Source organism: Pleurodeles waltl, chromosome 6 (genome assembly GCF_031143425.1).
Source record: "Pleurodeles waltl isolate 20211129_DDA chromosome 6, aPleWal1.hap1.20221129, whole genome shotgun sequence".
NCBI classification, from domain to species: Eukaryota; Metazoa; Chordata; class Amphibia; order Caudata; family Salamandridae; genus Pleurodeles; species Pleurodeles waltl.
In genome coordinates this window covers 730,048,985-730,075,577 of record NC_090445.1, presented here as the reverse complement: position 1 = coordinate 730,075,577, position 26,593 = coordinate 730,048,985, and the positions used below count along the sequence as shown (strand labels likewise).

Below are 26,593 nucleotides of genomic sequence, written 5' to 3'. Positions count from 1 at the left end.
CACCTCCAGTCTCTAGTGCTGACTTCCTGTTCCTGGCCATCTTTTCCTTGGTCCTGCGCTTGCAGTAATGCCAACGTTTCTTGCACTCGATGACTGTTCTGTGTACTTCTGCCACACTGTTGATCTTGTCAACAATTTGTTGCCATATTGCCTCTCTCCTACTGATTGGCAACTTTGAGGTGACAAACAGTTGGTGCTGGTGTTCCATCACCTCTTTCACCAGAATTTCCTGTTCCTCTGCACTGAAGCAACACTTTCTTTTTTTCTTAAAACTGTCCTAGTTCTTGTGTGGGTCCTCCTGGCTGGTTCCTGGTCTGTTGTCATCTTCCTGGGGTCTGTACAGGCATCTGGGATCCATTTTGGCTCTCCTCTGCTGAAATGGCTGTGTTTGTGGGGAATTTTGACACTATTGTGTCAAAAAACGCTGCACATCCGGTTTGCGGTGTCGTAAATTGACCCACAGTCATTTCCGCTGCGTTAACGTCATTTTGCTTTACGACTTGACGCTGCGGTGTGTGTAAAGAAAAAATGACTTACACCTGTGGTTTGCGCCGCTGTGCGTCAAAGTATAAATTTGACGCCCGCACGGCGCACCGAAATGGCGTTAGCCGGCGGTAATATTTTTGACGCAAAACTGCGCTGGCGCAGTTTTGCATCAAAAAGTTTAAATATGGGCCTATGACTGCAGTAAAGTCAGAAAATGAAATGGTAACCGAACCTTCGACCGAGCCGCACAGACAGGGCATTTCCTGCCTGCTGTCTTACACGCCATACTGGTGTTCCGTCTATTTGGATTTCTTAACTGCCAGGCCTGACTATTCATTTTACTTTCTGACCTCCTGGGTAGAATGGTTTCATCAAGTCTGATCTAGCCAGACAGTCGTTATGTCCTGGTGAGACCCCTTGGGTCGGCATGTGGACATCACTACACTTCAAATCAAATCATTAACATTTATAAAGCGCGCTACTCATCCGTGCGGGTCTCAAGGTGCTAGGGGGTGAGGGGGGGTTACTGCTGCTCGAAAAGCCAGGTCTTGAGGAGTCTCCGGAATGCGGAGTGGTCCTGGGTGGTCCTGAGGCTGGTGGGGAGGGTGTTCCAGGTCTTGGCTGCCAGGTAGGAGAAGGACCTCCCACCCGCCGTGGAGCGGCGGATGCGAGGGACGGCAGCGAGCGCGAGGCCAGAGGAACGGAGGAGACGGGTGGGGGCGTAGAAGCTGAGGCGACGGTTGAGGTATTCCGGTCCCTTGTTGTGGAGGGCTTTGTGTGCGTGGGTGAGAAGTCGGAAGGTGATCCTTTTACTGACTGGGAGCCAATGCAGGTGTCTCAGGTGTGCGGAGATGTGGCTGTTGCGGGGTACGTCGAGGATGAGGCGGGCCGAGGCGTTTTGAATACGTTGCAGGCGTTTTTGGAGTTTAGCGGTGGTCCCAGCATAGAGGGTGTTGCTGTAGTCCAGGCGGCTCGTGACGAGGGCGTGGGTCACGGTTTTTCTGGTGTCGGCGGGGATCCAGCGGAAGATCTTGCGGAGCATGCGGAGGGTGAGGAAGCAGGCGGAGGACAAGGCGTTGACTTGTTTGGTCATGGTGAGAAGAGGGTCCAAGATGAAGCCGAGGTTGCGGGCGTGGTCTGAGGGGGTCGGTGCGGTGCCAAGGGCCGTGGGCCACCAGGAATCGTCCCATGCGGTCGGGGTGTTGCCGAGGATGAGGACTTCCGTTTTGTCAGAGTTCAGCTTTAGGCGGCTGAGCCTCATCCAATCTGCGACGTCCTTCATGCCATCTTGTAGGTTGGTCTTAGCACTGGCGGGGTCCTTGGTGAGGGAGAGTATAAGTTGGGTGTCGTCGGCGTAGGAGGTGATGATGATGTTGTGCTTGCATACGATGTCGGCGAGGGGGCTCATGTAGACCTTGAAGAGTGTCGGGCTGAGCGAGGAGCCTTTAGGTACGCCGCAGATGATCTCGGTGGGGTCTGAGCGAAAAGGTGGGAGGTAAACTCTTTGAGAGCGGTTTGAGAGGAAGGAGGCGATCCAGTCCAGGGCCTGGCCTTGGATCCCGGTGGAGTGAAGGCGTGTTATTAGGGTGCGGTGACAGACGGTGTCGAAGGCAGCCGAGAGGTCGAGGAGGATGAGGGCGACTGTTTCACCGTTGTCCATCAGGGTTCTGATGTCGTCTGTGACTGAGATGAGGGCGGTTTCAGTGCTGTGGTTGGTTCGGAATCCGGTTTGTGAAGGGTCGAGAAGGTTGTTGTCTTCCAGGAAGTTGGTAAGCTGTTTGTTGACGGTCTTCTCTATTACCTTGGCAGGGAAGGGGAGGAGCGAGATGGGGCGGAAGTTTTTCAGGTCGCTTGGGTCAGCCGTAGGTTTCTTTAGTAGGGCGTTGACTTCGGCGTGTTTCCAGCTTTCGGGGAAGGTAGCAGAAGAAAATGAAGAGTTGATGATGGCCTGGAGGTGCGGTGCGATGATGTCGTCGGCTTTATTGAAGATGAAGTGAGGGCAGGTGTCCGATGGGGCGCCGGAGTGGATAGAGTTCATGGTGGTTTTGGTTTCTTCAGTGTTGATGTGGGTCCAGGCGTTGAGGGTGATTGCCGGGGGTGTGGGTTCGGTTATGCTTGGTTGGGTCTGGTGTCCGAAGCTGTCGTGGAGGTCGGTGATCTTGCGATGGAAGAAGGTGGCGAGGGAGTTGCACAGGTCTTGTGAGGGCGTGACGGCGTTGGCGTTGGGGGTGGAGAACTCTTTAACGATGCTGAAAAGTTCTCTGCTGTTGTGGCTGTTTTTGTCCAGTCTGTCGGTGAAGAAATCCCTTTTGGCTGCGCGGATCAGGTGGTGGTGTTCGCGGGTCGCGTTCTTGAGGGCGGTCATGTTGTCAGCGGTGTGGTCCTTGCGCCAGGTTCTCTCGATGGCGCGACAGGTTTTCTTCGATTCCTTAAGGGTGTCAGAGAACCAGAGAGGTTTTTTGGTGTTGGCCTGTCGATGCGTGCGTCTGAGGGGTGCAAGGTTGTCTGCGCAGTTGGTGATCCAGTTCGTGAGGCTGAGGGCTGCGTCGTTGGGGTCGTCGGTGGTGAGGGTGGGTTGGTTGATGGTGAGCGTGGAGAAGAGCTGTTCTTCGGGGATTTTGTTCCACTGTCGACGAGGGATGGGTTGAGTGCGGAGGTGGCGGGTCTCGCGTCGGAATGTGAAATGGACACAGCTGTGGTCGGTTCAGTGTAGAGCGGAGGCGTGGCTGAAGGAGACGTGTTTGCTGGCGGAGAAGATGGAGTCAAGCGTGTGTCCGGCGATGTGGGTGGCGGTGTTCACCAGTTGCTTGAGGCCGAGGTTGGCGAGGTTGTCGAGCAGAGCGGTGGTGTTGGGGTCGTTGTTCTGTTCCAGATGGAAGTTGAGGTCGCCTAGGAGGATGTAGTCCGGCGAGGCCAGGGCGTGCGGGGAGACGAAGTCGGCGATGGAGTCGCTGAAAGGGGCGCGCGGTCCGGGGGGAACGGTAGACAAGGGATCCTCTGAGGGTGGTCCTGGGGTCGGTGCGAATCTGGAAATGCGTGTGTTCAGCGGCGAGGGGGGTGTCTTCGGTGGAGGTGGTGACGCTGATGGAGTCTTTGAAGACGATGGCGATTCCTCCTCCTACTTGGTTGGTGCGGTCTTTCCTGGAAATCTTGTAGCCTTCGGGGATGGTAGTCGCGATGTCAGGGGCCGAGGAGGCGTTCATCCAGGTCTCCGTGAGGAAGGCGACGTCCGGTGCTGTGGAGTCCAGGAGGTCCCAGAGTTCAACGGCGTGCTTGTGGATGGATCGAGCGTTGACCAGGATGCACTTGAGGTGGTTGATGGCGCGTGGGCTGGTGGTCGTGGTAGTTGCGTGGTGGAAGATGCGTTTGCAGGAGTGGCAGGTGAAGGGTCCATGGGTGCGTTTGGGGTGCGCTTGGAAGCAGGTGTTGGAGCGCCCTGGGTTGAGGGCGTGGAGGGTGGTGGGGTCGTAGCGGAGCAGCGGGGTTTGGGAGAGCTGGGGACCAGGGGTCGTGGCGCTGGGTGCGGGCCAGGCGCAGACGGGCGCAGACGGGCTTGCCTCTGGCGCGCCAGCGGCGCGGTCGCGCAGCGGCCACCATAAGAGGGAGGAGGGGGGGAGGGGTCAGCTGGGGGCGAATGGGAGCTGGGGGGCGGGGGCGTGCAGAAGGTGGCGGCGGGAAAGCGGAAGGGAGGGGGGGGGGCAGGGGGGGGGACACTTTGGCTGCATTATGTAACAAAACTTAAATACCTGAATAGACAGGAGATTTTAAATGTGTTGTTTGTTTGCAGCCCAGAGTGTTGTCAACTTAATCCGTGTCATTTGTGTATATTTTTCACATATCCCAGAGCCCCAGTTGTCTGCACTGTTGGCTTAATTGTGTATTCTTACTACAATACTTAATGCAAATAGAACCATTCAATGTTATGTGTATTAACCTGGGTTACCTTTGCTTTTTGTGACTTTACCGCACTTATGATACTTTGCCTTTTGTTCTATGCACACAGCAACAATGTGTTCACAGGTTTAATGTAATCTTTTAGTGCACTTCTCTACGAATTAATTGAATTAATCCCATTGAACGTTGTTTGTCAATTTTAAAACTTAACATTGTCAAAAGTCAGATTTTAACATTTGGAAAGAGTACATTTAGACAATGCTGATTTGTCATGGAAGGCAGTTAGAACAAGTAACTTATAGCTGGTTGCGAATTCCCTTCAATACCTGAATGAAGTGTTGAAGCAAAGAGACATTCAGTGTATATGACTTTGTATCACATGTTGCGTTTTGAGTATAAATATGGTAGGCTTTCTTTACAGCCAATAATTGATGTATACCATTCCAAAGTGACAAAAATCCTGACTTATGGTGCCCGACCTGGCTTCCCTCTGTGAGTCTAACAATAGACATATTACATGGCTCAGTTCTGAGAAACGTATTAGGCTTGTGAAGCACCTCACGACTGGTCATATTAAATTTGGAATATGGTGTAAGGTCTACTTGTGCTGCTGAACTTGTATAAACATTAGTATGGTTGTTTAAACTGAGTAGAGACAACTCACATATTGATGGGAGGACCTTTTGGACCCGAGTTGGTTCCCTCCCTTTTTTTTTTTAGCTTAGTTTTATATTTTATTTGTTTTAGCTGCACTGCTTTTAGCAATGACATTTGCACACATTTCATGCATAATATTCTTCTAGGAATGTGTGGTACAAGTTGCTTGTTTAGTTAGCCTTTGCACAACATGGAATCAGTACTTTCTATTCAAGGCTAGGAACACTAAACACAATACCCTAGTTCTTGTGTTGCCTGTTCAGGAGACAACTTCTAGCATTGCTTCTAGCATTGCATCAAGCTGTGCTTCCAACACAGAATAGCTTTTTTAAATAAACGATGGACTGACCCGGAAGGAGCAGAGGGCATTCCAGCCACAACCTTCCTGGGGCGAATGCTATGTTCGTCATGCAGCTCTGCTGGTGCTAGTCTACTAGCTTCCCAAGAGGATTGTCATCTACAATGCAGGCCGACTCCTGACATTGTCTTCCAGTATGGGGCTGGGGCTGATCCCTTAAATCGTGCCAGGCAGAAGGGTACACCCGCTATGCTCTCAATATAGTTTTAGGGTTAGGTAGGAACCTCTTAAACCCCATTCACCATGGTTGCATTGTTTATTTCTTTGCCGTGTTCATAATGCTCATTACTTTGCTTTGTTTCAACTGCCTAATTATTGCAGCACATTCTCTTTATAGCACATTGTAATTGTTGAAACTAAATGTATTGAAATCTTATCTCTCATCTTTGTTTTGTCACTGGACATGCAAGAGTAATACAATGAAAGGTGGAATCTGTTTCCAGGGCTTTCCTGAGGAGTCAGAGTATCATGTTTAGGTTGTTGTAATCACCTTCCTCCCCGGTTGGTCTAGGAGTTCGGGTGAGGCACTGTGAGCTAGTCAGAAATTGGGCCAACAGCTCCTGATAGTGTGGATGGAGCTAGTCCCCCACCTTCTGAAGTTCTGTTGTCCTAATATATAGTCCTCTTACCTCAAAGGAATTGCATGACAATAGCATAGGCCTTAATATTTATATTAATTAGTACTGTGAGAGGTTGCTCAGAGAAATACTACAGGTTTTAATTTAAATGAAAATCACATTCTGCAAATATAATTGAAGTAAACAAACAGATTTACTAAGCAGTCTGCTATTGAGATATTATTATTTATATTTTAGAAACCAAATGAACAATTAGACTATATTTTTTGCAAACTGAAAAAAATAAAACATTTACATTAAAATATATGAATTAAAGTTGCAAGGAAATGGTTGAACCTTCAAAGCGGGAGCTCTGCACTTTTCAGTAGTTGCAGTTAAGACACAATTTTTGTGTTGATGAAGCTGTACGTTTGTGTTAACCCAAATGAATGTTCTGAAACGGACATATCTTATTTAATGTTTTTTTTCTCCAAAATGTACTAACACTAATTTCTAAATTATTTTTTGGGGAAGGTAAAATTTTTATTTTACACTTTGTTGGCCTCTCTAATTTGGGGTGAACTCAATTGTACACTCATTAGTAGTCTTTCCAAAAACCACACATTGATATTGTATTGCTTGTTTGGTTTCAAAATTGTTGAATTCAAAATTAAATGGTTTGTTGAAAAACGAAACAAGCGATAGTTGTCAAATGAGTGAGAAAAAATAGCTGATTAATGTCTGAGCGCCTGACAAATGAAGTAAAAAACAAGGCACTAGTTTTCAGAACTTGCTGATCAATGTCAGCAAACTTTCTTCCTAAACCCAAAATTTTTGAAATCCTGTAACTGTCCATCAAAAATGTTTGAAGAGTGCACTGCAGTCACTAAAAGTGCCCTTTGTGAAAGATGTGTGAACATTGAGGAAGGATTTGTAAAGTTTTAAACATAAGGATAAAGTTGTTTTTACTTAACAATAGATCAGTGTACTCTTACTTAAGTATTTTACGTGGAAAGTCTAGATTGTACATATATCCAAATACATATACACTGACTTAATGAGAGCTGTGGCTCATTCAAAAAAGTAATAAGGATGATTCTCTAAGAAAACACATTTTAGTAATTTTGAGTATTGGTTTTCGTTTTGAAATGTAACCCTATGTCTGGACATGTGCCAGCTAGTAAAATCTCCATAGACTCACAAAGATTAATTTATTCTGATCACCTTCATTACAGCAAAGTGTAGCATGTAACTGCCATTTCTGTTCTTATCTAGCTGCATGAATGGTACAATCCCAAGCCCCCAGCAATCTTCCAAGTTAGAATTACTATGCCCCACATACTCATACAAAAACAAGAAAAACAAGACTGAAATGATTAATCACACCTATCAATGAAGATACACATAGCATATGCAAAAAAAAAAAAAACAGACCAAAACAAACATGACTAATCTCATATCCCCCGTTTATTTAAACTTAACATAAAATTTACTAACAATGCTCAATTAACCTACAAGGTTTCATTGAGCATGTCCTCGACCTTCTAACAACAACACTATTAGAATAATAATCGGTATCTTAATTTCTGTACTCACTTTCAGACAAGCAAAATCTTTACTCATTGATAGTGCATACCGAAGTCCTAATTCTCTTAAAATGAGAGGTTTTTCTGGTTATTGACTTTTCTCAGTTTTTTGCAGAAACCATCATACCACATTTACTTGTTATTTTCAAAATGTCTGGGTGTATTAAACTTTCAGATTTTCTCACTTGACGTTTAACAAGAGCCCAATTACCACATAGTTATTCCTGAGTGTGTGTTTGTCTACTCTGAGCTACTTATTTTTCATCTTCTTTTTAGTCAATTCATTTTTTTTACAATCTCTTCATGATCTGTGGGAGCTTCTGTAGCTGCTTGGTGGTACTCTTATTTTCCAAACTTGTCAAAACATGAGTCCTGACTGTCATTATCCTGTTAAGCCTTGTGGAATATTCCTATAATTCCTTAACACATAACTCAAAGCTTGGTCCACAGTCATTTGAGCTAATTTTGCTCTCTAAAACTTTTTTTAATAGTGGCTATTAGACTTGTTTTTCAGCCACTTAATTTGCTTGATGCCACATAGGAGTATTTTTTTGTAATTTACTCCCATGTAGTCCATGAATCTTTTAATAATCATGACTATTGAACGGTAGGCCATTATCTGTTTTTGTCTGCTATTCCCATGTTGAAAAGATATTATCTAGCACTAGTAATACAACTGATGACGTTGATGATATTCATTTTACCAGTGGAACTAATCACTAATTACCAATAAATATTGTCCAGATTCTAAAAGGCCCTAAAAATCTGTAGTAAGTGGTGACCATACAGCATCACGGAATGTTGACATGTTTACATTTTCTGGAGATTATCCATTTGCTGTGCACTGAATTTATCATCTAGTTTTGTAAAATAAGTTTTGTTTCTTAAAAATCTTGTTGTTGCAGTTGTTCTTCTATAACTCCCATAGTGCTTGCTTTCTCTTCCGATCTTCTGATTCCCTAGGGGGGTCAAATTCATTCTAGGCCATTTCTTCCCACCTAGGCATTAGGGATATTTTTTTTTTATTTACAGATGGGGAGAGACCCCTTAGGCAAGGGTCACTCCCCTGGTCGGCAATTTTATTTTAGGCCATTTCTTCCCACCTTGGGGGCAGGTTGGCCTATTTGTCATAGGCCAATCTGCCGCCAAGGGGGGCAGAAACCACTAAACACCAGGACTTTTATTTTTGCACCAATTTCACGCAAGGGGAGAGACCCCTTAGGCAAGGGTCGCACTCCTGGGGGGCAAATTTATTTTAGGCCATTTCTGCCCTCATTGGGGGCAGATAGGCCTATTTCTATTAGGCCAATCTGCCCCCCAAGGGGGGCAGAAACCACTTAGGACCAGAAATTGGTCTGTGTGTTTTGTTTGGGGGGGCCAGCCCCTTGGGCAAGGGTCGCTCCCCAAGGGGGCACATTACTGTTGGCCATTTCTGCCCCCTTGGGGGCAGATCGGCCTATATCTATTTGGCCCATCTTCCACCAAGGGAGAGAGGGGTGCAGAAAGCCCACCAGATACCAGGCAAGAATTCTTTTTTCAAAAAAAGAGGGTGGGTAATAGCCAAACCCTCACCCCAAATAAATGGGGACAAAGTTGTTCTGCCCACCGGTGGGCAGATGGGGCAATTACCCCCATACACTACCGGGATGCAGGAAACCTACTAGATGCCAGGGAATTAAAACAAAATAGTGGAGTGGTGGCTGCCAACCAGTATGGGCGTGGTAATGCCCCTATGCCAACTGAAGGGGGTAACGGTCTTTAAGCTCTCCTCCCGCACACTAAAAGATCTTATCCCTATGGCAAGCAAGAGGACATTTGATTATTTTGGGTTTTAATTTTACATTTGAGCCATGCGAGCTTGTCTAACTCTCAAAATCGTCCCACTTCGAATGGTGAGGGCTGCACTTTTTGGACTTTGGGACGCTGCCATGTAGAAAAATCTACGAGACCTAGACACATCTGAAAACTAAACATCTGGCTGAGTCCAGGGTGGTGTGCTTCACATGCACCCGCACCATTTTCTTACCCACAATGCTGGGCGAACCTCCAACTTTGCTTGAAATCACACATTTTTCTGATGGAACCTTCTGGAATCTGCAGGAATCCACAAAATTCCTACCACACAGCATTGTTGCATCTATACCAATAAAAATCCTGCCCCACTTGTCATCCTAAAAACATTTTTTTTTTAAACTGCCCTTTTGGACCCGCTTTGGTTCCCCCTCAATTTCGACAAGTTTTTAGCTCTTTCCTGTCACAGGCACTTGGCCCACCTATACAAGTGAGGTATCATTTTTATCGGGAGACTGATGGAAACGTTAGGTGGTAGGAAATTTGTGCTGGTGCAGCGATCCCACACAGAAATGTAGGAAAATGTGATTTATTTATTTTTAGCTAAATTTGAGGTTTGCTGAGGATTCTGGGTAAGAAAACACTGGGGGATCCACGCCGGTGTCTAGTTTTCAGAAATGTCTGGGTTTGGTAGGTTTCCCTAAATGGCTGCTGAGCCCAAGACCAAAAACGCAGGTGCCCCCCGCAAAAACAGTTAGTTTTGTAATTGCTAATTTTGATATGTCCATGTTTTGTTTTGCGGCATTTCCTGTCGTGGGCACTAGGCCTAACCACACAAGTGAGGTTCCATTTTTATCAGGAGACTTGGGGAAATGCTGGGTGGAAGGAAATTTGTGGCTCCTATCAGATTCCAGAACATTCTATCATCGAAATGTGAGGAAAAAGTGTTTTTTTTGCCAAATTTTGAGGTTTGCAAAGGAATCTGGGTAACAGGACCTGGTGAGAGCCCCACAAGTCACCCCATCCTGGATTACACCAGGTTTCTAGTTTTCAAAAACGCACAGGATTGATAGGTTTCCCTAGGTGCCGGCTGAACTAGAGGCAAAAATCCACAGCTAGGCACGTTCCAAAGAACACGTGAGATTTCAATGTAAAAATGTGATGCGTCTATGTTGCATTTCCTGCCGTGGGCATTAGGCCTACCCACACAAGTGAGGTACCATTTTTATCAGGAGACATGGGGGAAATTCAGAATAGAAGAACAAGTGTTATTGCCCCTGGTCTTGCTATTCATTTTTTCCTTCCAAATGTAAGACAGTGTGTAAAAAAAGACGTCTATTTGAGAAATGCCCTGTAATTCACTTGCTAGTATGGGGACCCCAGAATTCTGAGATGTGCAAATAACCACTGCTTTTTAACACCTTATCTTGTGCCCATTTTGGAAATACAAAGGTTTCCTTAGTACCTATTTTTCACTCTTTATATTTCACCAAATGAATTGCTGTATACCCGGTATACAATGAAAACCCATTGCAAAGTGCAGCTCATTTATTGGCTCTGGGTACCTAAGGTTCTTGAAGAACCTTCCAGCCATACATATGCCCACACTGAGAGGAGTCCAGCAGAAATAATAGTATATTGCTTTCAAAACTCTGCCATAGCTGGAAAAAGTTATAAAGAAAATGTGGACAGAAATGGCATTTTTTTCGCCTCAATTTAAATGTTTTTTTTATTTTAGCTGTTACTTTCTTTGGAAAACCTTGAAGGATCTACACAAATGACTCCTTGCTAAATTCAGAATTTTGTCTACTTTTCTGAATGTTTAGCTGTCCGGGATATAGCATTGGTTTCAACCCATTTCTGTCACTAACTGGAAGGAGGCTGAAAGCATAGAAAATAGTAAAAATGGGGTATGTCCCAGTAAAATGCCAAAATTGTGTTGAAAAATGTGGTTTTCTGATTCAAGTCTGCCTGTTCCTGAAAGCTGGGAAGATGGTGATTCTATCACTGCAAACCCTTTGTTGATGCCATTTTCAGGGATAAACCACATGCTTTCTTCTGCAGCCCTTTGTTCCCATTGTTTTGAAAAAAGTGAAATGTTAGCTGTATTTTGGCTAATTTCTTGTTCTCCTCCAGGGGAACCCACAAACTCTGGGTACCTTTAGAATCTCTAGGATGTCAGGGGGGAAAAAAGGACACAAATTTGGCATGTATAGCTTATGTGGACGAAAAGTTATGAGGGCATAAGTGCGAACTGATCCAAATAGCCAGAAAAAGGCTCGGCAGAGGAGGAGAAAAGGCCTGGCAGCGAAGGGGTTAATAAAACTACAGATACTTCATCTTGAAAATTCTTAAGAGCAAACATTTCTTTTTATATTTATTCCAGTTGGAAAATGTATGCTTAGTTTATCATTCTCCGTATATTTGTTTCTATATTTTTTACTTCATGTATAGTCCTATCGGATACAGAAGTTTTCTTTAAATTTTTTGAAATTGTTGTGGGATTGCATTTTTTATCAAGAAACCTAAATATTCTTCTGCAAATGGGTCGTTATTTAATTTATCCATTGAAGGGTGTATGTCAAAAAGCCTCTTTTCCTAATTGTTCAAAGCCCCACAGGACTTGCATCTATGATTAATTCAGTGTAAAAACATGAATCAAAATATGCTGAGTGGCTAATGATATTTGATCTTTATATTTTTAATGCAGCATCATAGTCTTGATTTCATTGAAATAACTTTACTTTTTTCAATTCACTAAGAGGACTGTTTATTGTAGCACAATCTTTTATCTATCTAGCACATTAACTAGCCGTTCCTAGAAATAAACTGAGGTCATGTCCATATTTTGGAGAAGCAATTGCATTTAATGATGACACTTGTGCTGGATCAGGTTGCATCCCTAACTGAAAATAATAGACCACAAATGACGAATTTCAAGGAGGTAGTTAGGCCACTTGGTGGCCTAATTATGCCCTGTTACAAAAGAGAATTGATTTTATCCTCTGCGTGTTTGCAACTGTATAGGAACTCATCTGTGATTTTACACAACAGGTTTAACAAGTTTATTGTTATGCAATGTGTGTCTTATTTTTCCCCAGTCTTTTGAACAGATCTGGATAACCTTTCAACACATTACATTGAATGTCGGTACAATAAGACCCTTTATCTGAGCTAGTAACATTGCTTCATAAACACTGTCCACAAACCTCTGTTTATTACATGGACTTCTTCTTTGCTTGCCATATTTCCATATCCTAAGTTGTTGGCTTATTTTGTAATTTTTTTGTATTCATTAATGCACACGATATAACATGTTGCTCTACTAGCGGGACAAAAGACACTTCTTGGTTACTCCATGTCTATAGTTACTGTTTTTTTTTTTATTCTGTAACTTTGTATGAGACTTGTTTGTTCATTTTATTTGTTAATTTCCTTTGTTTGCTTCATTTTATAACGCTTGCATCAAATACAACCATTCTACTCCCTTATGATCGTCTAGATCACACTCAGTTATGATCTTTCATTCCTCTTATACATTTTCTGTTTCCAGACCCATTCCGAATTGGTCTGACCTTGCTTTTCACTCATTACTAAAATGATTTAGTTTTCCATATTTTTTAACATTTATGCCCCGCAGCTAGACAAATTCCCACATGAGGACATTTCAAACCGCATTTATAGCATATTTTCGTTCCTTGCTTTTAAAAATTAAATTTTCCTTCTTTTTTTTCACGTTTTCTCGTCATCTGATAAACTTATAATATTACTTTCACCCCTCTTTTTTCCATGCCAACGGCATGTGATTTTGCTCTGGATCCGAACAAACCATCTGTAAAATCACTGGAAGATCACAATTTCTTCAATTTTGTTCTTGCAAATTCTATTGAATTACTTAAATTACTTCAGTAGTCCTCAGCAGTATTGGTTCCTGGTTAATTTACTTTTTCAAATTCTCAAAATGTTACTAACTTTCTTTGTCTTGTTGCAGTCATCCATGGATTCATCTCCCTGCAAACATGCCATAACCATCTGTATGTTCTCTTATCTACTTCTGGAAATGTTGCTATCAAATCTTCTGTATCATCTCCCACTAAGTTAAGAAGCATATCTCTGGCTATCAGTGTATCTTTTGCATGAAGCTTTTACAAAATGCTAAATTCTTCACTTTCGTTGCTTCCATCCCTCAGCAAGTGTGTGTTGGTCAGACAGATCAAATGGCAATGATCTTGAAAAATTGTATTTGAAGTATTTTCTTCTTCTTGTTGTATTTGTTCACTATTTATTGATGACAAGCTTCCTATTTCACTTTCTTCTTCCACTACAAGTATTTATTATTTGTTGTTAATATTATTAATTTTTGTTTATTTTTTATTTCTTATATTTTACTTCTGTGCATAACGTAGTAATGAACCTTTCCATTCATTCCTATGAGTTATGCCTGATTTCAAGATTGCCACAGAGATTTCGGTTGATCTTGCAATATTTCCTTGCATTTTTTGATTCAAGTACCAGGCCCTACAGAAAAGATAGATAATGCTCATCGAGTCTCTTTTCCTAATCTGAGAAAAATGTTGCTTATCATAAATTCAACATGTCTACCACTTTGAAACCCAGTGCAGCTTATCACAAATCCAGCACATACACTGTTTTCCAGAGCGTGCTTACAGAAACAGTGCTTCTTCTTTTCCTCACTCATCGCCAATCTGCCGGACATGTCTGAGATGGAAAGAACTCTGAAGACACACTTAGATGCTGAATATGAATTTATTCTGCTTATCTTCATAACAGCCAAGCATAACATTTATCTATCACTCCTGAGCCAAACAACCAGAATGTGCCATGAAATCCCATGCCCATAGCAAATTAGCAACCTTCCAAGTTAGACTTACTATACCCCAAATTCTTTATTCTGACCTGCTCATCTAACCTCATACAGTATGACAACTGCAAATGAGTATGCAGTTATGGATCTCTGGTCTCCCTGTGCCTTTGGGCTCAAGCTACTAGTATTCCCCAGTAAAACCCAAAGTATCAGAAACTGCCTGACATTGCCTGTTGTTCTGCATAGAGATGATACGATCAAGCTGCTCAGGCCACTTTGCTCCTCTTGGAATTGGGTCAGGCTGATTTGCATGTGGTTGGCCTTTTTCCATAAGATTACAACAGAGTGCAACTGAAAGAGCATATTCCCACCAGTTTATAATGCAAAGTTGCAAACATTCTCACCAGTAAGTTTGCCTTTAAATTTGAAAAGACTGTCAAAAACCTATCCAGCAATATGTATTATTTGGGATTAATTACATTTTTTTATTAACTTTTACATCGTGCCAATATGTTGCCTTCCGGCTACTTAGTAGTGCCTTAGAGCCTAATCTGTGCAAAATACTTGATCAACTTCCAGGTGGTGCAAAAGGGAGGGGTGGTGCTGAATACCTCAGAAGTAGACCGTTCAGAAGAGCTTGGTCTCTTCTTAAGGAGAGAGAAGGCGGGCACTGAGGTGTTACTGGAGACACTGAAGGCTTCCTTGAATAGTGGTGCATTTGTTATTGCAATTGAGAAATTACAAGCGGTATTAATAAAAAAGAATCTAAAGAAAGAAGTGACAGAAAAATGCATGACCAAGAAAGGGATTGAAATAATTCTGGACTATTTATGCAACCTTTTTCATTGTGCATATTAAAGAGGCTTTTGGCTGATTGGTATGAGACAGAGGACAGGACATGAGGATATAGGAAATATGCAGTTGTACATTTAACAAGGTGTTTGAGTAGTGGTTCCCAACCTTCTTACCTCTGTGGACTCTTACTTTATCATTACTGGAACCTGGGAACCCCACTAAATTATTATTGGAATCTGCCCCTTCTCACCACACCCCCTCTTTCCCAACTGAGTCATTACTGGAAGCCGGGGACCCTGGCCTACACAATGTTAATTATTTGAAACGCAAAAGAATACACAAAAAACTCAGAAACCAGCATTCATCAAGCACTTAAGCAAATGTTATTTAATTTGCAAACACATATAAATAAAACAATAATAATTTTAATAGAAAGGTTGGAACTTTTCTAAAGTCAATTGAAGTCACACATCAACCATAGTATATTCTGTTTGATGCACCTGCACTGCTCCCACAAATGAGTCTGAGAATACTGATTTAATTGTTAGCCTCCAATTTCAAATTCCTTGACATTTTAAATCGTTCACTTATACATTTAGCAACTTTATTTATATACACTATTAATTTGTTAATATTATTTAGTTTTCTAAGCAGTTGCGGATCACCTAAGGAGGCTTCACAGACATCCCAGGGGTCCCGGACCACAGGTTGGGAACTGCTGTGCTAGAGGGTGCACAACAACAGTAAATGTAACCTCTTGTTGTAGCGTGAGAAGTATCTGAAGACATGCTCAGAAGTGAGCGTATGACCGCAATACTGAAATGACTTTGGAGGGTTGTATTGTGGTTGCAGTTACAGGTCTTTATAATCAGTCATTCTCTTAGTCCCCACAGGATGAAGGAACAGATGATCAGAAGTGTTACCGGACTGGCGCCTCCATCAGAATCCACCAAGACAACAGATGACACTGCACTGGTGGAGGTGAGTAAGCTTGTTTCAATGGGCTGGTGGCAGCTGGAGCAGTCATGGAAAGAAAAATGTCCAGGTGAGTAGGAATCACATTGGTAGCAATTCCTCCAGAACTATATATTAACTTGAAAACACATAAATTAAATTAAGTGAAAAGTCGAAAGCTACTAAGTTGCCAATCTTTCCTTTTTTCAAACAGCTCGAAGTCGAGGGAAACACTACATATGAGTCATGCCATTTCATTGTCTATTCTGCAATTTTCCTGATAATTTTTCATTTGCTTTTTTCGATAAAAATTGTTTTTTTTATTACTGGAATGTGTTCTGATATAGGTTGCATCCCATTTGCATTTGTTCCATTCTAATTTGTATGAGATGTTGAGTTTTAGATTGTGAGGCGAATGGGGTTCCAAGATTGTCCGTTTCCTTGGTGTCTTGGAAAGGACAGATGCCAGGTTGTGTTCTCCAATAAATCTTTTTATTCAAGAACCTGTGGTGTATAGAGTACACTCTCTTATCACCCCAACATTTTGGCGATGACTTGGAGAAGATTGGTGGTGACGGAAGATGCAACCTGGGTGGTCCTGGTGCAATATCTCGTAAGATAGTGTGGTGAGCGGTTGAGATTACCCTTGAAGTTTGGCCATGGTGACAGGGGATTGGTGGACAGTGGAATATTGGGAGGCAGACCTGGTATTTTGTGTTTGCAAGGTACCGAAGGCAAGCTACAACATTTATCGTAAATTAAAGATTTCATTGTTGAATCAAGTGCATGCGCACGAGCCCGAGACATTCCAGCCGTTGCTGAAGGAGACCTCATTGCGTGCTGCAGTGTCTCACTAAAGATTCAATTGGTTGCCCCTGACAACGGTGAGTGCATAACTGAAACACAATGCATTCCACGCTGAGCTGACTCCATCTGGGGCAGGTCTGTTCAAAACAGTGAGCGCGTCATCTGAATGTGACACACTTAAGTTCTGTGCAAACACTCTTCACAGTGATCTGCACACCGTTTCCACAACGATAAAGCAGACACGATATCAGTGATCTGCACACCCTTTGTTTTTAAAATAATATTACACTAGTTACAAAAGGGGCATCAACTTTACATTTATTGTAACACTTAGTTGATGCAGGCATGACACTGGTAGTCTGCACACTTTCAATAAAACAGCTCTAAAACGCTGTTTAGCGACACTCATTAAATTATTTGCAGGCATGATACCGGTGATCTGCACACCTATCTATACGGTCAATGGAAGGTTGCTACAGAGTGGGGAAGCAATTTTATTTGAATTGATCAACTTTAAGTTGTACTCTACAGACTGATACACAATTTTGGGGGTAAAGATTTCACTATTCTGTATAAGTGTCAGTGGCGACGCAAAGGAATATTATAACACCACCATTCTTTTTTATCACAACCGGGGTCACATGAAATAATTTGGGAGGATTGGGTGGAAATTTTGGCAAATTATTTCATCACATTGGATGGACAAAAATCTTCATCTGCAAGGAAAAAAACACTCTTTCTGAGTGCATTAGGTAGTGAGGCACAAGGGATTTTTAAGTACCTACTAGTGGCATTGGGTCCGAATGGTCAGCCAATGGATGATGGGTATAAAGAAGCGCTTGAGCGGCTAGAAACCACATTTGCCAAAGAGGTCAATTTGGTCATGTCTAGATATAAATTTTATACACAACCCCAAGGAAAGCATGAATCAATTGATTAATTTGTAGCGAGGCTTAGGGAACATTCTGTAAAGTGTTGTTTTTGCAATATGACAGAAGAATTAATTTGTGACCAGCTCATAGTTCAGTGTAGAGAGAAGATGATACAAAAGAGACAATGGGCAGCGAAGGATCTGTCTCTTAAAGAAGGGGTTGAAGTGGCAAAAGTGATTGAAGAATCTCAACGTTGCATGAAGGGGTTGAACAAAAGAGAGAAAAGGGTGATATTTCTATTGTAAATTTGGATGCTCAAAGTCGAGAAGGGGATGGTAGTGTTCTAAAGAAAAAAGCAGAGAAAGGGACAACAGTGCCTGCATTTAAAAGCAAAGTGAAAGAGTGCACTCGCTGTGGAAGCACATACCGTAACTCAGACTCTAAGCAGTGTTTTGCAAGCAATAAAGATTTCAGGATATGTGGACGCAAAGATCATTATGCAAGAATGTGCAAGGAAAACAGCAAATGGTGCAAAGATAATAAATCTAGAGTGAATGTAGTGGAGGGAGCAGATGACTTCAAGTATGGTGATAGAGTACTGGTGGTAGATCAAAGTACAGAAGAAAAATATGACGTGTATATATTCAGATGACAAGAGGAGAATGGCACGTCCCACAGCTAAATTTACGGTATGTGGGTATGAAATAGAACTCATGGTTGATTCGGGATCTATATATACCATCACTCCAGAAAAGTTATTCAGAGTGCATTGGAGAGATGTGAAGTTGTTGCCTAAAGATATCAATCGGGGGACAGTACCAGGGGGAATCCATTGATATTGTAGGATAGACGAAAGGGTGTATACAGTATGGAAGGAAGTGCACACAAGGCAGGATGTATTTATCAGTAAATGGTCTTCCAGTATTAGGATGGATGCACCAGTTTGAACTAAATGTAATAATTAACGCTAGGGCTCCCAATCAGGTAATGGTCTTGGACGAAATTCAACTGGGAGATGTGCTGGACAGCGCCAAAAAGGTTTGGAGTAAAATCTTATATACTTGAAAGGTATGTGAATACAATAATGTTGAAGGAGGACGCTGTGCCCATACAGCACAAGCTGAGGAAAGTGCCACTATCAGTAAGCAATGGTGTTAAAGAATTGTTGCATGACATGTTAAAGGAGGGCATTATAGAACCTGTGGAGGTTTATCCATGGACCTCTCCGGTGGTTATCACCCAAAAACTGGATGGTCGATTGACATTCTGTGTGGAATTGCAATCCTTGAATCAAGGAACTGGAACATATATTCCCACTTCCCAACATCAATTAACAATTGTCATTGGTGAAGGATAGTAGGTATTTCTCAAAATTGGATTTGAGACGTGCCTCTCATCAAAGCAGATTACACTAGGATTCTAATGTATTAACAGCATTTATAACAACATAATACACATTCCAAATTCACTTGTAAGACATAAAGAATGTAATTTATTTTCATGATGACACATTACTCATAGGTGCAACAGTGGAGCAACATAATGTCACCCTGAAAATGGTGCTGAAGAAATTTGGAAGAAATTAGGTTAACTTTGAATCATGAAAAATGTACATTGTTAACTAAACAAATGGAATATCTTGGGTACACTTTAACCAGTGGGTCAATTAAAACCAAACAATGTTTGTTGGATGCTATAAGAATGGCACCTACTCCCAATGATAGGGATCAACTGAGATTGTTTTAGGTCTTATAGAATTCTTTGCAAAATGTGTTGAGAAATTTGCGAACAAGACAGATAACTTAAAGAAGCTGTTACAAAAACAAAACGGATTTTGTGGTGTGAAGAGTAGCACTTATGCTTTGATAACATCAAGAAGGAAATATGTGATGCTGGGATCTTGACTGCTTTCAATATCAACTTGAAATCAATACTCTCAGATGATTATTCTGTGATAGAACGCCAGAACTTAATTGCTGCTTGGGGTGCTAAGTTTTTTCGAGGGTATTACCATGTATCATGATGCCGGATCATAAACCCCTCATTAACATTTTTGCATGTGGGGGAGTGGAATAGTGGAATTTGTTCATTGACTGCATCCTTTTGCCAGCCTCCTTGATATAAAATATATCATTACTTAGAATGCTATCAGGTAGTCAGACCATAATCTTGTTGAAATATGTTTGGATCTGAACCTTACAAAGCCTCCAACAACAGGTGGTGCAGGAGCACAGCAAGATGAATGCAGCCTGAGGGTAAACAGAGAATATATCAATTCTTGAGTGCATTACTTGGCTCCAATGAAAGTTTAGTTAACTGCACTCAAGTTTTTTTAAGCATCTAGGAGAGATAAGGGAAGATTCAGCTATGGCTAAGCAAAAGTCTAGAGATACCTAGATTGCTTTGAAAGACACCATTTGATGACTCCCCTCCATGTACAACTCAATCCCATATGTGATGACAGGCCCTTACGAAAGTTGACTATGAGCTTTGCACCATACATACTACCCAGGTAGAACATACACTCATGAGAATTAGGCAGCATAGATATGAATTTGGGAAAAACTAAAGCAAAGGGAATCCCAGCATGCATGTTAGGCAAGGTACCTTAGTGACACACCCACTCAAGTTTATCTTGGAATTAACCTTGTTCTTTAGGACCCGTTATGATTCACAACATGCCAGTGTAAAGACTATAGAGGAAGTCTTCATGTCAAAAGCAGTCTTCTGTCCTTGAGAGATGACACTAGGGCTTTACTGGATAATGGTATTTCCAAAGAAGATATAGCCCAGACAATTGACAACATGAATACAAGGAAGGAACCTGATGAAGATGATGTACAGATTACTAGTTAATGATGTGTTGGGCGCACAGAGATATACAACGGATAGAGAACATATTGGAAGTACTGCCATAAAAACATTTGAGTCTAACAGCTGTGACCTAATTACTCCATTATCAACACCTAAAATATAAATACTGCACACCCCTCTTTGATGGGTTTTGGGCATGAAGGAGGTGGTCCTTGAGGACTTTTCCTATAATTGAGTATTTGAGAAAATTGAGTACTTTTAAAGGCACAGTCTCACTTCTTTATGGGGTTGTTTTATGTTGTTTTTTTTAAACAGACAGCTGCTGATCCTAGGGCATGGGGGGAAAGCAGAATCCACATTGATTTCACAAACAAGACCTGACTCTCAAATCAAGGTGCTACTTGAGATGCTTCTTAAATTTGTTTACTTCAAAGTCCTTCATGATTGGCATTGGTCACTGGCCTGCTTGTAAGCTGTGGGTCAGCATTAAACCTCTCAATGCTGACAATATCGACTACCTGGGTGTGATATGGTGCATATGCTTTAAAAATGCCATATTCTAGCGGAGTACAGGGTATGGGTATGGGTAGGTATATGTTTAGGGGTATCTAGTCTCCTCATTGCAAACAGTGTACTGCTCATGATATGAGTGACTTCCCAACCATCCCGTTTCATACCAGGATATGGTTCTCTACACTAGTGTCAGTAACCAAAACTAGACATATTGGGAAACTGGAAGACCAGTTCTAGCCACATGAATCATGGTTTAGTGACATGCTTGATAAGGTGTCTTATGAAAGGATTCCATACAGAAATAATGACAATATGGCCAAGTTTCAAGTGGTGAGGAGTAGATTTCTTGAGGCACAATGATACCCCATGCCTCAGAATATGTTATGTTGTGTTTCCGTGCCCTTTGCCTGTTACTCTGTATATCATGGCAAAATTGTACATGGATCTTATCAGACCTTTTATGTACAGTTCGCAAAGTGATGCTCAAATAGTCAGGTCCATTGTGCAGTCTCTTATGAAAGCAAGGTAAGGGGACCAGGAGGGAAGAGGATGAGGAAGCATTAAGGAATTGTGTGCTATTATGTAGATGAGTTTTGTTTGAGTTTTTGTTTGGTTTACTGGCTCTGTAATTGCCATATGGATCTGCTGTCCTATAGTGAGAAATCTTAGCAGTAGGGTACCTGAATTTGTGACAACCTCAAACCTTCACAGTTTTGACAAGCAACCACACATTGCTACCATCTGTTGAATATTGAAATGATAAATGGTATTGGCTGTATAGTGCATACACAATCATTACCCCTATTTGGTGGCATTTTCTTTGATGAATATATATATAATATATTCACTGAATTGTCTTTTCACTGAATAAGCCAAAGGTTAAAGTAACATTATAATTAGGTGAAATGTTCAATAACTGTAACATTTTCAACTCTAAAAACCACAGAAATTCACCAGTTCAAGTGACCTCAAGTAACTATAACTTGTGCCTTCAAGTAACTATAACTCATGCCCCATCATGCACAGTTTTCTCATCAATAATTTTATTGCAAATTTTGGAGTGATATTATCAATTATGTTTTAGGAGATGTCATGAGTGTTGTAATATGTGGGGTAATTAGCAGTGCATGGCATAGGCGCTAGTTATAGTTACTATAGGGGGGTTCCCTACCCTTCCATCTTATGCCTTTTTTGCTTATTTTCTAGGACTCAGACTGCATTTTGAGTCAGCTGGCACCACTGCTTGGTTAAAGTAGTGGCAGACAGTCTGATCTCAAATGAAATCTGTTGGCTCTGCGGTGTGAAATATAAAAGCGTTTTGAGCATTAATTTCTAGAGAACAGATTTACACCAAATCACAAAAAGTACTCTTTCTGGACCAAAATCTAGCTTTCTGCCAAATTTGGCGTGATACCATTCAGAAGTTTTGGCTGTAGCGGTCTGAACTTCCTATGGAAAAGTAAATAGAAAAACATGTTTTGGGACAACCCTTTTTGCTATAGCAAATGATCCACGGTGCTGCAAACACTCGATATCCACACTGTGATCACTGGACCCGCTACACCGGTGCTGCCCCCGCCTAAAATTGAAGCAGCTGCCCTTCCCAGGTAAGAGACCAACACATCAGGATTACAGTTCCAAAAGATTTTAATCAAACAGTTACATGTTTTTGTAACACCGTTTATCAAACTGATCTGTGCCCAACCATCCCTAAATAAAAACACAAAAGTGACACCAAAGTGACAGTGACAGTGGCAGCAGTGGAAAAGGGCTTCAAAGATTGCAATGAATATATATAAAACATAGCACTATTTTATAATGTCGAAATGTCATCATTCCATTGTATAAACTACAATCCTAATGGATATGCAAACTGAAAGAATACCTAACATTCATATCTTATTCAACATAATTCCTAAAAACTAATTGATAACCAACACTCTTATATATGTAATAAGTTACGTTCGTTGTCTTGACTACACATAAAATTAGATAAAAATAAACATGACATTTTTTGTCCGTGTAATTGTCTAAAGTGCAAGAACAAGTGATTACTGTGCAAAAGTGTAAAAATTAATAAATATCCTCAAAACGCGGTAATTTCTTGTACGAGCTAAATCTCATAAAATAATAGTGATGTTGTTTCTAGTCATGTTAGGGAATTGTACATAATTTTAACCTCCTGACTTGCCATTCATGCATAAGATCAGTCTCCAAAGACTGCATAATTTCACTGATTTCTTACACTTAATGATGCATGCTGTCTGCATTGCATAAAGCATGTGTGCATAAAGAACATTTGTGAAATTTCACCATTTTTTTGATGGACTTACTATCCGACCGTGTTATGTGTGTTCAATTTGGTGCAGGTTGCCATAAGTAGTACAATACATACACCTGCAACTTTTAAGTGTAGGTGAAATGTGAATAGAAGTGGGGGAAATGTGTTACAAAATGGGGGTCAGTACTCACAAACATATTGGGGGTCATTCTGACCGCGGCGGACGGCGGTCGCCGCCCGCCAAGCGGTTCCCGCCGAAAGACCGCTCCGCGGTCAAAAGACCGCGGCGGTCATGCTGGCTTTCCCACTGGGCCGGCGGGCGACCGCCGAAAGTCCGCCCGCCAGCCCAGCGGGAAACACCCTTCCCACGAGGACGCCGGCTCAGAATGGAGCCGGCGGAGTGGGAAGGTGCGACGGGTGCAGTTGCACCCGTCACAAATTTCAGTGCCTGCAAAGCAGACACTGAAATTCTTCGTGGGGCCCTCTTACGGGGGCCCCTGCAGTGCCCATGCCATTGGCATGGGCACTGCAGGGGCCCCCAGGGGCCCCGCGGCACCCCCTACCGCCATCCTGTTCCTGGCGGGAGAACCGCCAGGAACCGGATGGCGGTAGGGGGTGTCAGAATCCCCATGGCGGCGGAGCGCGCTCCGCCGCCATGGAGGATTCTCAAGGGCAGCGGGTACCGCCGACTTTCCGTTTCTGGCCGCGTCTGAACTGCTGCGGTCAGAATGCCCAGCGGTGCACCGCCAGCCTGTTGGCGGTGCTACCGCCGACCTCTGCCATGGCGGTAATTACCGCCAGGGTCAGAATGACCCCCATTGTGTGGATGTTCAGTTTATTTACATTAGATATCTAGGCCAAACCTCGGACACGGGCATAGGAATACACCCCCCTCTAAATATCTTATGGCTGTTTATGCTGCCTCTGTATGAAGCACACACAAGGTGATTGGATGAATGCGTGCAGTATGTCTATCCATTGGAAAGCCCTCGGGGTAGAGAGAATGCATCTGGACCATTTTTTAGTTTCTCTGGTTAATCTTTTTAGGATTTCCAAGAGGCAAGGAGAAACAAGCCAGGAACTTTTAAAATCAATTAACACTATGACCCATTTGGTCACACATTAAATCTCGGAGGCAGAAGTTCAACTTCCGAAGTTTTATTACAAATTCAAGGACCGAATTATGTAAATGAGTGTCAGAAACATACTATATAAGTACAGAATCATGAAAGGCAAATTGAAGTGTCTAATCAGATTAAATCGCACAAGCATAAGGCATACCAATATTTCAGTTGCAGCGATACAAAAGATAAGAAACAACACTTGATGTTCACAGTCCGAATTGTGATTTTCCTGTCTAATCATTTGAAAACCATCTAAATATGCTTATTAAGCTAAAGATTTCTCTGGACATGTAGGAAATAGGAAAATAGCCAAAAGTGTCAGCATACCAGAAACCCCAGTAAAAGTTGCGCAAGAGAGGGATGTGCGTAGAAGGAAGCTACTACAGCCAAGGTAAAGTAGAGAGATCTGTACCCCTATAAGTCTCTAGGGATCTGCTCTAATCAAAGGGTAAAAAGGGTCTGTCTGCCTCACCTAACTAACTGAACGCCACTTTAGACCTTTCGAGAGTCCACATCATCATTGCCAGTAGTTTTCCATCTTCCGTACATAATCTGGAATTTGCAGCTCCCATTAGACTTTCATCGCATGAACCAAACAACAGAATGACCTTGGTTACCTCCCTTGTCCAGGAGCTCGGATGTGAGTTCTTCTCTCTCATTCTTTAGTTAGCTCTGTAATGTCGTAATCTCAATACATTGAGTATAAATGCATACATGTATTATTTTGCAGTCAATAAATGTCATTACAGAAACACTTTTCTACATTTCTGCTTGTGAGTGCACCCTCATTAATGTGATGTTCGATGGCATCTGTCGCTGTAGATACGCATGTTCTGCAATAGCTCGCCATCTGGTGTTGGGCCGGAGTGTTACAAGTTGTTTTTCTTCGAAGAAGTCTTTCGAGTCACGGGACCGAGTGACTCCTCCTTTTGTCTCCATTGCGCATGGGCGTCGACTCCATCTTCGATTGTTTTTTTTCCGCCATCGGGTTCGGACGTGTTCCTGTCGCTCCGAGTTTCGGAACGGAAAATTAGCTAATTTCGGAAGATTTTCGTCGGGATTGTTGCGTTCGGGATCGGCGTACTTAGATTTCACACCGCATCGAAGATCGAAGAGCTCCGGTGCCCTTCGGGGTAGTTTTTCGATCCTCCGTCGGGGGCCTGGTCGGCCCGACCGCGTGCTGAAGAACGCCGATGGAACGGACCCCGTTTCGTTTCTGCCCCAAATGCCACAATAAATACCCCTACACAGACCAACACTTGGTCTGCAACCTGTGCCTGTCACCTGAGCACAGCGAAAACACCTGCGAGGCCTGTCGTGCGTTCCGGTCCCGAAAAACACTCCGAGACCGTCGAGCCAGAAGACTTCAAATGGCGTCCGCACCGACAGCCCAACGGGAGTTCGAGGAACAGGAAGAAGAAGGTACCTTCTCGATCCAAGACTCAGACTCCGAAGGATTCGACGACACACAAACCGTGAGTAAGACGTCGAAAACCACACAAAGAAACATTTACAAGGCCCAGGGGACGCCACTGCCACCAGGCCATGGCTCCACCCATAAATTCGGTGACCGACCGTCGGCACCGAAAAAGGCCAAAACAGTGCCGAGATCGTCCGACTCCGGTCGAGACACCGGCACGCAGCCTTCTCGGGACCGAGAAAGTGCTGGAGACAAGCCTCGACACCGAGATGCCGGTGTGGACACGGCTCGACGCCGAGACAGCGGCACCGAAACAGATCGACGCCGAGAGGTTTCGGCCCCGAAAAGGAAAAAAGTCACCTCGGAGCCGAAAAAACACGCAGACAAAGTTTCGACGCCGAAACAAACTGCAAGCGACCCAGCTTCAGGCTCTTATACAGAAGAGCACTCGCTAACCTCCCAAATGCAAAAGCATAGGTTTGAGGAAGAGCTACAAGCAACTGATGTGGACCATACGCAAAAGCGTATCTTCATTCAGCAGGGGACAGGAAAAATAAGCACCCTTCCCCCCATTAGGAGAAAGAGAAGGTTGGAGTTCCAGACGGAACAAGCACCACAACCAAAAGTGGTTAAAAGAATTACACCACCACCCTCTCCTCCGCCCGTGATTAACGTTTCACCAGCACAAACTCCATCTCACTCCCCAGCTCACACCACCATGAGCCAGGGTGACCAAGATCAGGACGCATGGGACCTATACGACGCCCCAGTGTCAGATAACAGCCCGGAGGCCTACCCTACAAAGCCATCTCCACCAGAAGACAGCACCGCGTACTCTCAGGTGGTGGCTAGAGCAGCA

The 26,593-nt window shown here is 42.9% G+C and overlaps 1 protein-coding gene across 3 annotated transcripts in view; it reads left to right on the top strand.

Annotated features, from left to right (window-relative positions):
- LOC138300212 (restin homolog) overlaps window positions 1–26,593 on the top strand; it is an 898,198-nt gene that overhangs the window by 622,172 nt on the left and 249,433 nt on the right. For all 3 annotated transcript variants that reach the window (XM_069239250.1, XM_069239251.1, XM_069239252.1), the window contains exon 15: window positions 15,834–15,930. In XM_069239250.1, the coding sequence (XP_069095351.1) occupies window positions 15,834–15,930 (97 nt within the window). The remainder of the gene's footprint in view (window positions 1–15,833; window positions 15,931–26,593) is intronic.